Raw genomic sequence first — 13,509 nt, 5'->3', positions numbered from 1 at the left:
TAGAATGCTGTCTTTTATTACCGTGAATTAAAATTCGATTGTTGAATTATCATTTTAATCCAACGGTTAATCACTGAAAATTGAACATCAGCTTTATTTAACATTTAAAACACCCACCACAATAAAACCTGATTATATCAGATAACCTATCTGAGCCCATTGCAGTTTATTAACTAATATTAGATAGAACTAAATCAAGATGTGTTCCGTCACAGCAAATTACCTTTAAGTTCAATTAACTAATCAATTGCTATATCAATTAATTAATTAATAACTTAATTAGTGGTATGTCCAGTTTATTAACTAATGCTGCACTTTAACCAACGATTACCTAGACTGACCCTCATACTCCACCAGCACTTCATCATGGCACCAAAACGCAGCAACAGCGCCAACAGCACAACCAGTGCATCCAAGAAACTAAAACTCTCAGCACCTGGATCCTTAGATCACATGACACTGCCATCTGAACTGGAGGGTAAAATAGACTTTAAACCAGTTTGCACCACTAAAGAGGGTCTACCCTGGAATTTGAAGATTGTATCGTGGAATGTTAATGGTATTAGAGCGGTGGTTAAAAGCAATAAGCTAGACTACCTGAAGTTTGAGGATGCTGATATTGTGTGTTTTCAGGAAACTAAATGTTTCGAGGCTGATTTCCCGGAAGCTGCTAAATTCCAGGGATACCACAGGTTTTATAACTCAGCGGCTAAGAAAGGGTACTCCAGCACTGCTGTCCTTTCTAAAGTGAAACCAGTTTCCGTTACATACGGTATTGACATTCCTGAACATGATAATGAGGGTCGAGTCATTACAGCGGAGTACGCGAACTTTTACCTTGTGAATGTGTACGTGCCTAACTCCGGGCAGAAAACAGTCAGACTACCTTACAGGAGGAAATGGAATGTGGACTTCTTGGCTTATTGCCAGGATTTGGATGCTAAAAAGCCAGTTGTTGTTGCTGGTGATCTCAACGTAGCACACACTGAAATTGATCTGGCTAACCCCAAAACGAACACTAAAAACTCTGGTTTCACCCCAGAGGAACGGGGTGACTTCACCACGCTGCTTGACGGTGGGTTTATCGACACATTCCGACATTTCTACCCTGATAAAATTGGGGCCTACTCCTTCTGGACCTATATGTCCAACTCGCGGAAGAGAAATGTGGGTTGGAGAATAGATTATTTCTTGGTTTCAACAAGGTTTATGGGTAGAATAGCAGCAAGTGAGATAAGGGAGTTAGTGCTGGGTAGTGATCATTGTCCTATCATGTTGTTATGTGCTGATCTAGGGCGTGAGGTTAAAGATGAGGTGAAGAGTGAGGTGAAGGATGAGGTTACTAGTGAGGTTACTAGTGAGGTTAAAGGTGAGGTTACTAGTGAGGTTAAAGATGAGGTTACTAGTGAGGTTAAAAATGATACTACTAAAGGAGTTGCTAAGTTGGAGGACGGGTCTAATCAAGATAAAGACGAGAAGAATGGAGCAGAGGAAGAACATGTCAAGTTGAGTGAGGATATTGAAAATGTTGAAAATTTGGAACCCAAAGTGGAGGGTGTTGATGGTAACGACAAAGACATGGAAGTTGTTGGAAATGGTGGTATTCAGAATACTAACGGTGTTGAAGCTTAAGGTAGTGAAGTTGTTGTTCTTCGCATTTCATCAAAACTATGAAATGTTATGTTTGTAGTTTAGTTATTGGTTAACAAATAGGCAGATATATTTTTGCTTATTGTATGCCCTGGACCCTGGTATGTTATTCTATTTAACAATAGTATCAAATTAATTTATTGTTTTTAACAGCATTGTTTTTATCAACAATATAATGTAACTTATTTCAAATAATATACTTTTTAATCGTAATTCAATTTTATAATTTAATTTTTATTTTATACTATTATATGGTATGTATGTTGTTTCACTGCTTTGCACTTGAAGAATGAAAAATAAAAGGATGGAATTTTACCCAAATTTTCCACATTCACGGCAGTCTTGAACAATTCTGCTATAATTGTGCAAGGATGAATTATTGCCAAGATAAGACTAAATCAAGACGTGTTCCGTCATAACTAATTCTATAAAATGTTATTATTTATTTATTATTTATTATTCATAAACTATTTAACTTTAAATTCAATTAACTAATCAAATACCACATTAATTAACTAATTGATAACTTATTAAATTAATTAATAACTTAATAAATTAACTAATTAACAACTTAATTAGGGCTATGTCCTTCCTCCGGGGCTTTCTCTCGACCCCGACTGAGGAGGAAAATAAACAGGGCGGATTTGAAACAGTAAGTATTTTTAAATATTTTTCTAACTTACTTTAAATATCTTTCTAACTTACTTTCTAACTTACGTTTGTGATATTTAATTCTGAATGTTTTTTCTTCTGAAATCTCTAATTTGTGAAAGTATCATGACACTTATATATGGACACGTTCATTGATGTTTGAGGATATTGGTAAATATTAGTGACCCTACTAAATGGCACGATGATGTAAAATGTGTCACACTATAAAACTATATAAACCCTGAATGGTTAGGATAATCGTTTCATCCTCTAGATAAACTTTGTCGCATAACGATATCTTTATCAGACGATATGATATCGCTTAAATGCGGCCGGCAGTGAGTCACACTATAAAAACGTGACAGAGTTTATATGGACCCCTTGTTGCCGTGTTTGACCAAATTTTCGAATTTAAAATTTATAGGATAGTTGCATATGACTATTATCTACATATTTAGCGACTTTTTTCGTTAAATGGTAGCACCATGTAAACTCCGTCACACATTTAAGAAATTTGTATGAGGGATGTTTATGACATCCTGACAAGAAATGCCGAATAGTCTAGCATTATTTTGTGAACTGAATGTGTTTGGAATTGTTCACATATTTCATTGTTATATGCAAATACAAATACAGAAGGCAGAAATAGGTAAATTTAGTCACATAAATTTGTATGATATCTCAACATGTGTGAAATTGAGTAAATATTAGTATACCAACTTAAACACCCTATATTACGTACTATGGATCAATTAACAATATTTCAACCATACGCCGGTCATATAAATTATTATATGGCAGTGATATGTTAACATTGGCAAAATTTCAACACCTGAACAGGGTAAAAATTTGTAAATTTCGTCACAAAAAAAATATTATAACTTTATTTGCTCCGTGTTGGCAAAATAACTAATTTATCGACATAGTGATGGTGATAAAGTAACATTATATACTAATTGAGGTATGATTCTTCAAAATAGGGGCAAGAAATGTAAATTTCGTCACATCAGCCATAGCATTAGTTAGATAGATTTTCTTTCATATCAACTGCCCTTATTATAGCTAGAATGGATTTATACAGGAAATATAGAAACCCATGCCCATTTTTCATCACATTGAAATTATACTGTTCGGGCAGGAAAAGTAAATTTCGTCACATTTCGGTAAATTAGTGATATCAAACTCAGCATTGTTAAACTTGGGTTCTGATTTGCTGAAAAATAACCAACCAATAATTCCTGGAAGAAAATTGAATTTTAACTGAGGTATGGTTCTTTAAAATAGGGGCAAGAAATGTAAATTTCGTCACATACGTAATTTTAAAATTTAGATAGATTTTATTTCCTACCAATAGTCCTTATTATAGTCGGAATGGATTTATACAAGAAATGTAGAAACCCATGCCAATTTTCCATCACATTGAAACTATACTGTTGGGGCAGGAAAAGTGAATTTCGTCACATTTCAATAACTTAGTAAAATTATACTCAGCATTGTTAAACTTGAGTTCTAATTTGCTGAACAATAACCAACCAATAATTCCTGGAAGAAAATTGAATTTTAACCGAGGTATGGTTCTTCAAAATAGGGGCAAGAAATGTAAATTTTGTCACATACGTCATTTTAAAATTTAGATAGATTTTCTTTCATATCAATATTCCTTATTATAGTTAGAATGGATTTATACAGGAAATATAGAAACCCATGCCAATTTTTCATCACATTGAAATTATACTGTTCGGGCAGGAAAAGTAAATTTCGTCACATTTCAGTAACTTAGTAAAATTAAACTCAGCATTGTTAAACTTGAGTTTTATTTTGCTAAACAATAACCAACCAATAATTCCTGGAAGAACATTGAATTCTAACCGAGGTATGGTTCTTCAAAATAGGGTCAAGAAATGTAAATTTCGTCACATACGAGTACGTCATTGTAAAATTTAGATATAATTTCTTTCACGTGAGCAGTCCTAATTACAGTCCGAAATGATTAATACAGAGATACAGGAAATATAAAAACCCCTGCCATTTTATAATGTATGTAATATGTTAATCACAGACTATTTCATTCTATAATCATTGTTTCCAAATTTAACCTATTTATGATGTCTTATCATTTTGTGACGATGTTTACATCAACTGCCCTATACTTGAATCAACTGTATCCGTGTATCGTCCTTATATAGAGTTTTCCCGCAAAATTTAACTTATTTACGATGTCGTATCATTTTGTGACGATGTTTACATCAACTGCCCTATACTTGAATCAACTGTATCCGTGTATCGTCCTTTATTCTTTAAATATAGAGTTTTCCCGCAAAATGTAACCTATTTACGATGTCGTATCATTTTGTGACGATGTCGTATCATTTTGTGACGATGTTTACATCAACTGCCCTATACTTGAATCAACTGTATCCGTGTATCGTCTTTATATAGAGTTTTCCCGCCTTCCAAACCAAAATCAGATATAAATGATTTCGGAAATTCACCCAGAATTTCAAATTCCATATAATGTGACAGAATTTACATCATTTCCCAATAACCAAGTGCATGTATTAGCTAACTTTTCAAAACAACATCTTTTAGGGCTATGATTGGCAGAAGAACCATCGAATAATGAGCTGAAAGGGTTTTGAGGACACCTCACAGTAGAAAAGAGGTCTCGTATTTTGAGTGTGACAAAGTTTACGAAATATTGCCTTAAAGCCGTTCGATCCGTGCCCTTTAACCAATGTTGTATCATAATTGTTAGATTGACCTAATCTACTATATTTCAGTCCAAGGAATGATAATTGGGCAGTTATGGTAAACAATGTCACAAAAATGTGACATTTTTTACATTATAGTGCCTAAAAGCAATACATTTTATTTCTGAGCAGTGCATATGGGAGTATGGGTCACGTGGCTAATGTTCAGAACTTATGAACACGCTAGATTAATAGATGCTAAAATTAAGCCACTATCGTCGAAAACGCTATTTTAGAAATTTACCAATATCCTCAAACTTCAATGAACGTGTCCATATATATTAGGTCTTAGACTTAAGTAACATTTTATTTATGTTATTTATTAATTAATTAATTAATTATTTATTAATTTCTGATTAACTCTTATTACAGATAGAGAGACTTATAGAGCGGTTAGAGACCTCAACATTACTTGATGATAGAAGGGATGCTATTCGTGCGCTTCGTGCCCTCTCCAAGGTTTGTTAATATTTAACACTACTTAACTGATTTCAATTGATTCGTGAATTCAATATTCATTATTATACTTTTGTTCACTTTTACACATTTGCTCATATCAATCGCAGTCAGCCGCTCTGACATGGTTAACCACCTTCCTTGTGTTATTGGTTAATCATATGGGCAGGATGTAAAAACCTCATTTCATTTCATTTCATTTAAGCATATCTTGATCCAATTATAGTTCGCTGGTTTTCGGCCTTCTAGACCATCTCTAATTGCTCTTTAGTGTATTCAACTGTAAGTCTGGTAAATGTAAAATATATTTTCTATGGTATTGTCCAGAATGTTCGACCTGGCTGCAGATTAAATACCTTTTAAAAGTGGAGAAGAGAGCGTTATATTCGCTGTCGGATAGATGTCGTTTTTTTCTGGTAACATTGGTCGGACAAGAGTCGCTGTCGGACAGATGTCGTGTTACCGTTATATTCATTAATCTGAAAAGCCGTTTACTCTATCTGGCAACACAACAATGTTCACAGAACACTAACGTCAAAACATTCCACCAGACATTCCAAGTGGAAGTAGGAACCCACGCGATGGAGATACTGATAAATGTGATAAAAGAGGATAGCAGTGATATTGAGGTGACGGAGATGGTTATTGAGACTCTGCTTAATGTCATGGCTTCTGCAGGTTCTTATCGTTATTAGTGTTATTTTGCAGTTAAATTGGTATTTTTAAAAGCAATATTCTCTATGTTAATTTCGTCTTTTAACTTCGTTTAATAGTTCAGTTCCAACTATACTGGCAAGTGAAAACTTTAAATAGCACACTTTAAAGTTTTCTTGCATGATTTTAATGATCACTTACCTAATGACACTCAAATATACCCCTCTGTATAGTTTAATTACATGTTACACATCTCATATCACCAGGAGAAGACCCGCCAGAAACTGACCTGGGAGTACAATTCACTGAAATGTTCATTAAAACTGAAGATAACGTCGCCCTCCTCCTCTCTCTCTTGGAGGAGTACGAGTTTCATGTGAGATGGCCTACAGTTAAATTACTCAGCACCCTCCTGAAGAACAGGTACATTTTTACTTAGTCTTTTTTTTACTGGGTCTTGGAACTTGGGCTTTTATTAAGATTTTTTAGTTTTTACTTACTTACTTTGTTACTTCGTTGAGTTCATCCGTGGAGCCGGAAGGGTCATCAAATATCTGACCACCTGGATGGCGAGTGAGTTTGACCAACTACACTTAAACTAAACTTTGTAGAAATTTATGATGACGTATAATGATGACATATAAGTAAGTATGATGATGTTTGTTTCATTATTATTTGATTTGATTTTATTACAGGGGGAAAGCGTTGCAGGAACGTGTCTTGGTATCGCCGATGGGGATATCGAAACTAATGGATTTGTTGTCTGACAGCCGTGAAATTATACGGAATGACGTGAGTGGGTACTTTGTGGTAATTAGTGGTAATTACGGTGCTATATATCTGAGGAGATTGAGGAATGCAATGATGGATCGGTATTTTACTCTGGATATTTTATTGTTTCTGTTTTTATGTTTTCTGATGATGATCATCATTTTCAGGGTTTGTTGCTGATGATAAAACTGACGAAGAACAACCCCGCGATTCAGGTACCACTTACAGAATATAAACCCACTTATTCATATTGATGGGCCAGAAATCATGGTGATTTTTCATTATTTTGTATCTGCTACATTGCGACCAAAGGCGCGAACTCTTGCAAAATTCATGCATAGCCTTTGGTTTGCGTCGCGCGCGGTAACGCAAAATGATGGTAGTAATAAACTGTAAGCGCAATTTTCACGACCGTTCGCGTTGTTGATCGTGAATAATTCACATTTCCACGTCTCATTTTCGCTGACATGTCTATTTCAGAAAATAGTGGCATTCGAGAACGCGTTTGAGCGACTATTAAACATCGTTAGCAACGAGGGAAACAGTGACGGTGGAATTATCGTCGAGGATTGTCTGCATTTGCTGCTGAATTTGTTACGGAATAATCTGAGTAACCAGAACTATTTCCGGGAAACAAGGTACGTTCTGTTTACGTCGGATTGGACAACAAACGAGTGGGAATTGTAGTGCTTGTTTATATAACATACATGTGTGCACACTTCAAGGAATGTACTGATAAATAGACCTGACAAAATCTGGCGTATATTTCTTACTTTTCAATAGATTTTCTGAGTAATTCTCACACGAACGTGTCTCCTAGTTAACAACCAACACCCCTCAGTAACATCCAGAGGATAACACCCTTCTTTGGAATGCCTCCAATAGATGAGGAGGACGAGGAGGTGCCCCCCGTGTGGAATGTTCAGAAGCAAACAAACATTCTTCTCATGCTGGACCTCCTTCAGGTTTGTTTCTGGAAATATGTTCATTTTAATTGATTTATTAAAAGACGTTAGGTTAAATTTTATTGATTAATGTTGATGCAGTGATGTTGAATTTATATTATTTCAGTTTCGTACTTATACTAGCTGTGGTAGTAATTTAAACACAACCAAGCTGCAACAGCTTTTTCAACAAATCTCAAACTTTTCACTTGCAAACATTGCACTGTAAATTAAAACAACCACATTTCCAACAAAACGTGCACCGCTCCACTCTTTTAACAACACCTCCCAAACTCCCCCAGATTCTAATAGGTCCAACAAACCACCCCCAATCTGTGACCAGCTGTCAGAAAGTAATGTACACACGTGGCATCTACATGAAGCTAATGGACCTACTCCTTTACCCAGGACTACCTCCTGATATATTTGCTAAGTTGTTGGTAACTGTGGGGGATGTTATACGGGGAAATGAGATTATCCAGCAGTTCATGGGTTAGTTTGTTTGATTTAGGTTGTTTAATCGTTGTTTTTTACAGGGACGTAGCCAGGATTTTTCTTTGAGGGGGGCTGTCGGCGAGCGAAGCGAGCAAGCTGTGGCAGGGGTCTGGGGGCGCAGCCCCCAGCGGGGTCCAGGGGCGGAGCCCCTTGGCGGGGGCTAGGGGGGCGCAGCCCCCCGGAAATTTTTTGCGAAACAGGGTGTTTTAGACGACATTTGGCATTAAAGAAATTTGTAGGACAGCAATAAACTGGGATTGAAAAGAATCAAGTACTCACGTAAATTTGGTAACTTCACAACAGCAATCTGCATTCTCCAATCAGAATTTACGACTTACTCAGGCCTCATCGTCTTAAAATTTTTACATTTCCTACGGTCTAGGGGACACTATTGACTATAATTATAGAAGTCTTTTAGAATGTTTGCTTGGATTTAATGACATATATTTACTAATCCACAGTTCAAATCTTTGACTGACTGCAGTCATAAACACAGCCCAGTTACCAGGCGACCATGGGGACTAGGGGGCTTATCTTTTTTCTGGGGTTCGATTTTTTCCGGGGGGGGGGGGCTGCCGCCCCCCTAGCCCCCCCCCTGGCTACGTGCCTGGTTTTTTATGATTGTTTTGGTTTGGTTGCCAGGATCAGGTGAGAAGTGTAATCATGATTTTTTGTTTTCAATAAAATTGGAGGTGTAAATTTTATCATACAGTCATAGGATTCATACTCTGACGTTATATTCCCCATTACATAACAAAAATATTTATATTTCATTATTATATATTTAGTATTGATAATATTTTATTAATACCATTTCTTTCAGATGAGCTGGAAATGTCAGAGCGGCCAGCAATTCTCCTGATCCTTATGTTCATGGTTAACGACAAACAACCATTCAAAGCTCGACTAGCTGCCCTGTACTGTGTACAGTGCTTTCTGTTTAAAAATCAGAAGGGACAAGCTAGAATCGTGTCCACACTTCTACCCAACCAAGAAGGTAATTGTTGATTTATCAGATTATTGCAGTTTTGATTTTATCAGAGTGTCACTTCAAGATTATGAGATACGGGTTTCAAGATTGTTATTGAAAATTTGGCAGGTTATATTAGACTATAAAATTCGTGTTCTTTATGATTGCAGATCCTTTAATAAATCGCTTACATAGTTCAAATAAGAACCTTTATCACTAGTCTCGCCCTCAGTGTTAAAAATAGAAGATGGTTAACCGCAAAAAGGCAAAGATTTCGATAATTTTTCATTCATTTTCACCTTATTATAAGTTAATATCACAGAAAGTCGATGAAAAATGGTTAGAATGATGATGGCGCCTTTTTTACAAGTTTTATACAAATTCAAAATGAAAATATAATAAATCACTGAATAATAATAATCAATGTAAAACAACGGTGCATGATCAAGAGGTTGAACCCTTCTTTTTGCTGTTGATACTACCAGAAACCTTCTTTTTACTGTTAATACTACTAGAAATGCTGGTTGAGCGAGAAGACCTCCTCATCTGCCACCTACACCCAAAATTGTACCTTCCACACGGATACCTGACCGTTTTTCGTCTCGTTGAACCCCTCCGTTTCCTACACAAAGCAAAATCTCTCAATCTAGACATTCTCCAAAAATACAGCACAGGATTTGCAGCCGAGTTGGCAGCTAGTAGGAGTGTGTCTATAGTCGTGTTTAGGTAACCGTGAGTCTGAACAAAAAACCACGGCCAGATCTTGTGAGCCGTCGAGGGAGCGCAAGCAAACAAAAACAAAATCCAAACCAAATGAATATTACACACGAAATACACCAGAGCAAACAACATGATCGTTATTGTAGCTCTCTTTTTAGACTGATGTTTTCCAGCTTGTGCTCCGTCCTCTTTTCTTTTTGTCAGAGTATGACAGCTGCTACACTGCAGCTGATCAGTATGGTAATGAAAGGAAACACGTAGTTCACCCCCCTCATGATCATGAGAAACTGAAAGGTCACGTGAGTAGTGACATTGTTCACGAAGAGGACGGGACGTGCGGACGGAGGGTCAAACTCAATCAGTTCTATCTTGACAATCTGAAACCCTGTCATTTGAACAATGTTTAGAATCAAACTGATCACCACAGCTAGGATCATGTACCGTGTTTTTTGAGAGTAGAACGGTTTTAGCAGCGCCATGGTGCGGGTCACGCTCATACACGCTACAAGAAAGATGCTCAAACGTAGCGCTGTCTCCCAGATGTGCCACCAGATAGTGCAGATAACGTCATTCTCAAAAAACAGGCCTGGTTGCCGTCCTGATAGGAAGGAAACCCCAACAGGACACACTGTCATGCTGATGATAGTGTCCGTTGCTGTGATCAGCATGTACGTTACACTTGACATGTCCCTCTTTTTGGAGCGGAAGTAGAGGAAACTGATGGTGTTACCGAGTGTTCCTACAACGAAAACTGTGATAGAGATAAGCCCAAGGATGTTATCAGCGAGTTTGTTGAAGATGATCTGTTCTGTGACCCAGGGGGTGGTGGAGGAGGGGGAGAGGGTGGGTGGAGGAGGGGCGGAGGTGGGTGGTTGCATTATGTTGGTGTAAGGTAGCGAGGAATCTTGTCATGCTAGGGAAATAAGTTAAAGTTTGTAAATGTTTTTTATTTTAGCACAGAGGGACAAACAGAGCTTTAATTTTTGAACAAAATGAGGCGCAGAAATATTTGTTTCAGTTCACATTACGAGTGCCTCCGATTATTTGTTGCTTAGTTGTGTTAAAACATTAAGGTTCGTATATTACTCAAGCAATGTTTTGAAGTCGAAAGTCTTGCTACATTCCGCATACCTTAATTCCCAAGAATTTGTGTGCCAAAACTTTAAACTCAATAAATTTGACTACCAAAAGTTTGCGTGAGAAAGTTTGACTTTTCGGGCGACGACAAATTTGGGTATTTATTTTTAGAGACACGATGATATTGCTCTCTAATTTATGATATTTTATCAGTCTTAGATTATCAAAATCATAAAAGTATTATGCTTAAAACAAAGAAGAAGACAATAGTGACTTATCTTACTTAAATATATAAATATAGATTATAGCGTTGACGGCAATTAAACTGATTAATTTGAGGCATATTACGGATGTATTTTACTGACGCACACAATGTATATTTGATATTTTTAGTCATATTATTTGTTCGACCACTGACCACTCTATAAAAGTTCTGAATTTGAAAGTGAACTCACTCTCGTTAATTCAAAAAAAGTATCACAACTTGTTTGAAACGACATGAATGTAACACATAAATAGTTGAAACATATAACTTCTAAAAGAATTCGACATATTAAGATTATTCAACTACAGATATAAACTGATTAATTGAAATTGAAATTGAAAAATTTTGGTATATACAAAATCTTTGGTCGACGGAAAATTTGGGAACTAAATTAGAAGAATTATAATGATTCCACTTATTTTTAACAACTGATGTAAACTAAGCTGGCAAAAAATTTTTGAATTCTTGAAAATCCTGAAAATATCGGCTTTTAATGAAATGATTATGACTGGCTCAACATTTTAGACAAATTCCCCAACACACAGTCAACAAACGAGTTAGACACTGATCAGAAATCAGAACGCTACATTAACATCGGAGATGTGGTACTACAAATCATCAGTATCAATACAAAATTAGTACTAAGGAAAAAATGTAGAACCCTTATGGAATGTAAGGAATATATACGATATAAAAAGTACGCTCCAACATGACAAGAACCCAGTATCAAGACCCTGTCATCAACTTTATTGCAAATTCAGAAAATAATTGATAACATAACACGTACTTCTTTCAAATTTCACAAACTACAAACGTCACAAATACTAAAGATTGCCTGGGGAGCGTGGTATTTGGTAAACTATTCGGTCAGACTAAAGCAGTCAATCTTCAGTCTACTTGTTTACGCGACAATGATGTATTGGAGATGTGAGATTCCGTTAGAAATAGTGATAGCTAAAAATCACCTCTGCAAATACCTGCATAGCAGAAATAAACTAAAACATCATCGTTTCTGGGGCAAAATTTGTAGTGTTCCCTTTTATTGCGACAAGGAAAATGCTCTTATCAGGATCGATAAGGAATTGTTCAACGTAACAATATAGCAACATTTCCTCAGAAACATTACAACAATGTGTATAATAAATAACGATCCGGATATTACACAGAAACAGTATCATCATTGAAAATTCCTGTCAGCAACTTTAAGAGTATTGGGCTACCTCAAAAGCGGCTCACAGCACAAGGCCCATGAAGCTCTGAGATAATAAGCAATGTGTTCTTAGTTGACTGTTCTTAGTTGACTGTTAAAACCAGATAACATTGGTAATTATCGTGTCACCAAGCTGCTTTTGACTCGTACGCTTCTAATGACGCTAACTTTTCTAACACTAATTTTACTAACTTCCAAACTTTTTCGCAGATTAAAGTGTTAACTTAACACGCTAACCTAAGGAGGAATTTAGTAAATGATACCTCCGAATGATGTATGTAACAACTCAGAGAGGATCGTTTATAGAATGGTGAGATAACCAGCATCCGGTCAAAATACTGTAATTGTGTTGGGACTCAAGCAGTCAAGCGTACGTTTACCTTATAAAGTTGCCTTATTGAAGGGAATCAAGCAGTCAAGCGTACGTTTACCTTATAAAGTTGCTTTATTGAAGGGAATCAAGCAGTCAAGCATACGTTTACCTTATAAAGCTGTCTTATTGAAGGGAATCAAGCAGTCAAGCGTACGTTTACCTTATAAAGTTGCTTTATTGAAGGGAATCAAGCAGTCAAGCATACGTTTACCTTATAAAGCTGTCTTATTGAAGGGAATCAAGCAGTCAAGCGTACGTTTACCTTATAAAGCTGTCTTATTGAAGGGAATCAAGCAGTCAAGCGTACGTTTACCTTATAAAGTTGCTTTATTGAAGGGAATCAAGCAGTCAAGCATACGTTTACCTTATAAAGTTGCCTTATTGAAGGGAATCAAGCAGTCAAGCGTAAGTTCAATTTATAAAGCTGCCTTATTGAAGGGAATCAAGGAGTCAAGCGTACGTTTATCATGTCACAGAACAACAACTTCATTGACATGGGCATCAGGGTGTGTTAATATTGTAT

At 36.3% G+C, this 13,509-nt stretch overlaps 2 protein-coding genes across 2 annotated transcripts in view; both read left to right on the top strand.

Annotated features, from left to right (window-relative positions):
• The first annotated feature begins 361 nt into the window (after positions 1–361).
• Positions 362–1,848, top strand: LOC134824030 (exodeoxyribonuclease-like). Its single transcript, XM_063835680.1, has one exon. It carries the CDS (start codon positions 367–369, stop codon positions 1,630–1,632), a length of 1,266 nt encoding a protein of 421 aa, XP_063691750.1. The 5' UTR covers positions 362–366; the 3' UTR covers positions 1,633–1,848.
• Positions 1,849–2,220: 372 nt separating this feature from the next.
• Positions 2,221–13,509, top strand: part of LOC134824310 (general vesicular transport factor p115-like) — a 37,120-nt gene continuing 25,831 nt past the window's right edge. The window contains exons 1-10 of the mRNA XM_063836136.1: positions 2,221–2,302; positions 5,424–5,510; positions 6,059–6,185; positions 6,428–6,584; positions 6,857–6,953; positions 7,100–7,147; positions 7,413–7,570; positions 7,774–7,897; positions 8,179–8,368; positions 9,195–9,368. Coding sequence (XP_063692206.1) covers positions 2,234–2,302; positions 5,424–5,510; positions 6,059–6,185; positions 6,428–6,584; positions 6,857–6,953; positions 7,100–7,147; positions 7,413–7,570; positions 7,774–7,897; positions 8,179–8,368; positions 9,195–9,368 — 1,231 coding nt within the window. The 5' untranslated portion in view covers positions 2,221–2,233. The remainder of the gene's footprint in view (positions 2,303–5,423; positions 5,511–6,058; positions 6,186–6,427; positions 6,585–6,856; positions 6,954–7,099; positions 7,148–7,412; positions 7,571–7,773; positions 7,898–8,178; positions 8,369–9,194; positions 9,369–13,509) is intronic.

Source organism: Bolinopsis microptera, chromosome 12 (assembly GCF_026151205.1).
Source record: "Bolinopsis microptera isolate Bmic1 chromosome 12, MBARI_Bmic_1.0, whole genome shotgun sequence".
Lineage (NCBI taxonomy): Eukaryota > Metazoa > Ctenophora > Tentaculata > Lobata > Bolinopsidae > Bolinopsis > Bolinopsis microptera.
The sequence above is the reverse complement of the archived record's forward strand: the minus strand, read 5'-3'. Positions and strand labels throughout refer to the sequence as shown.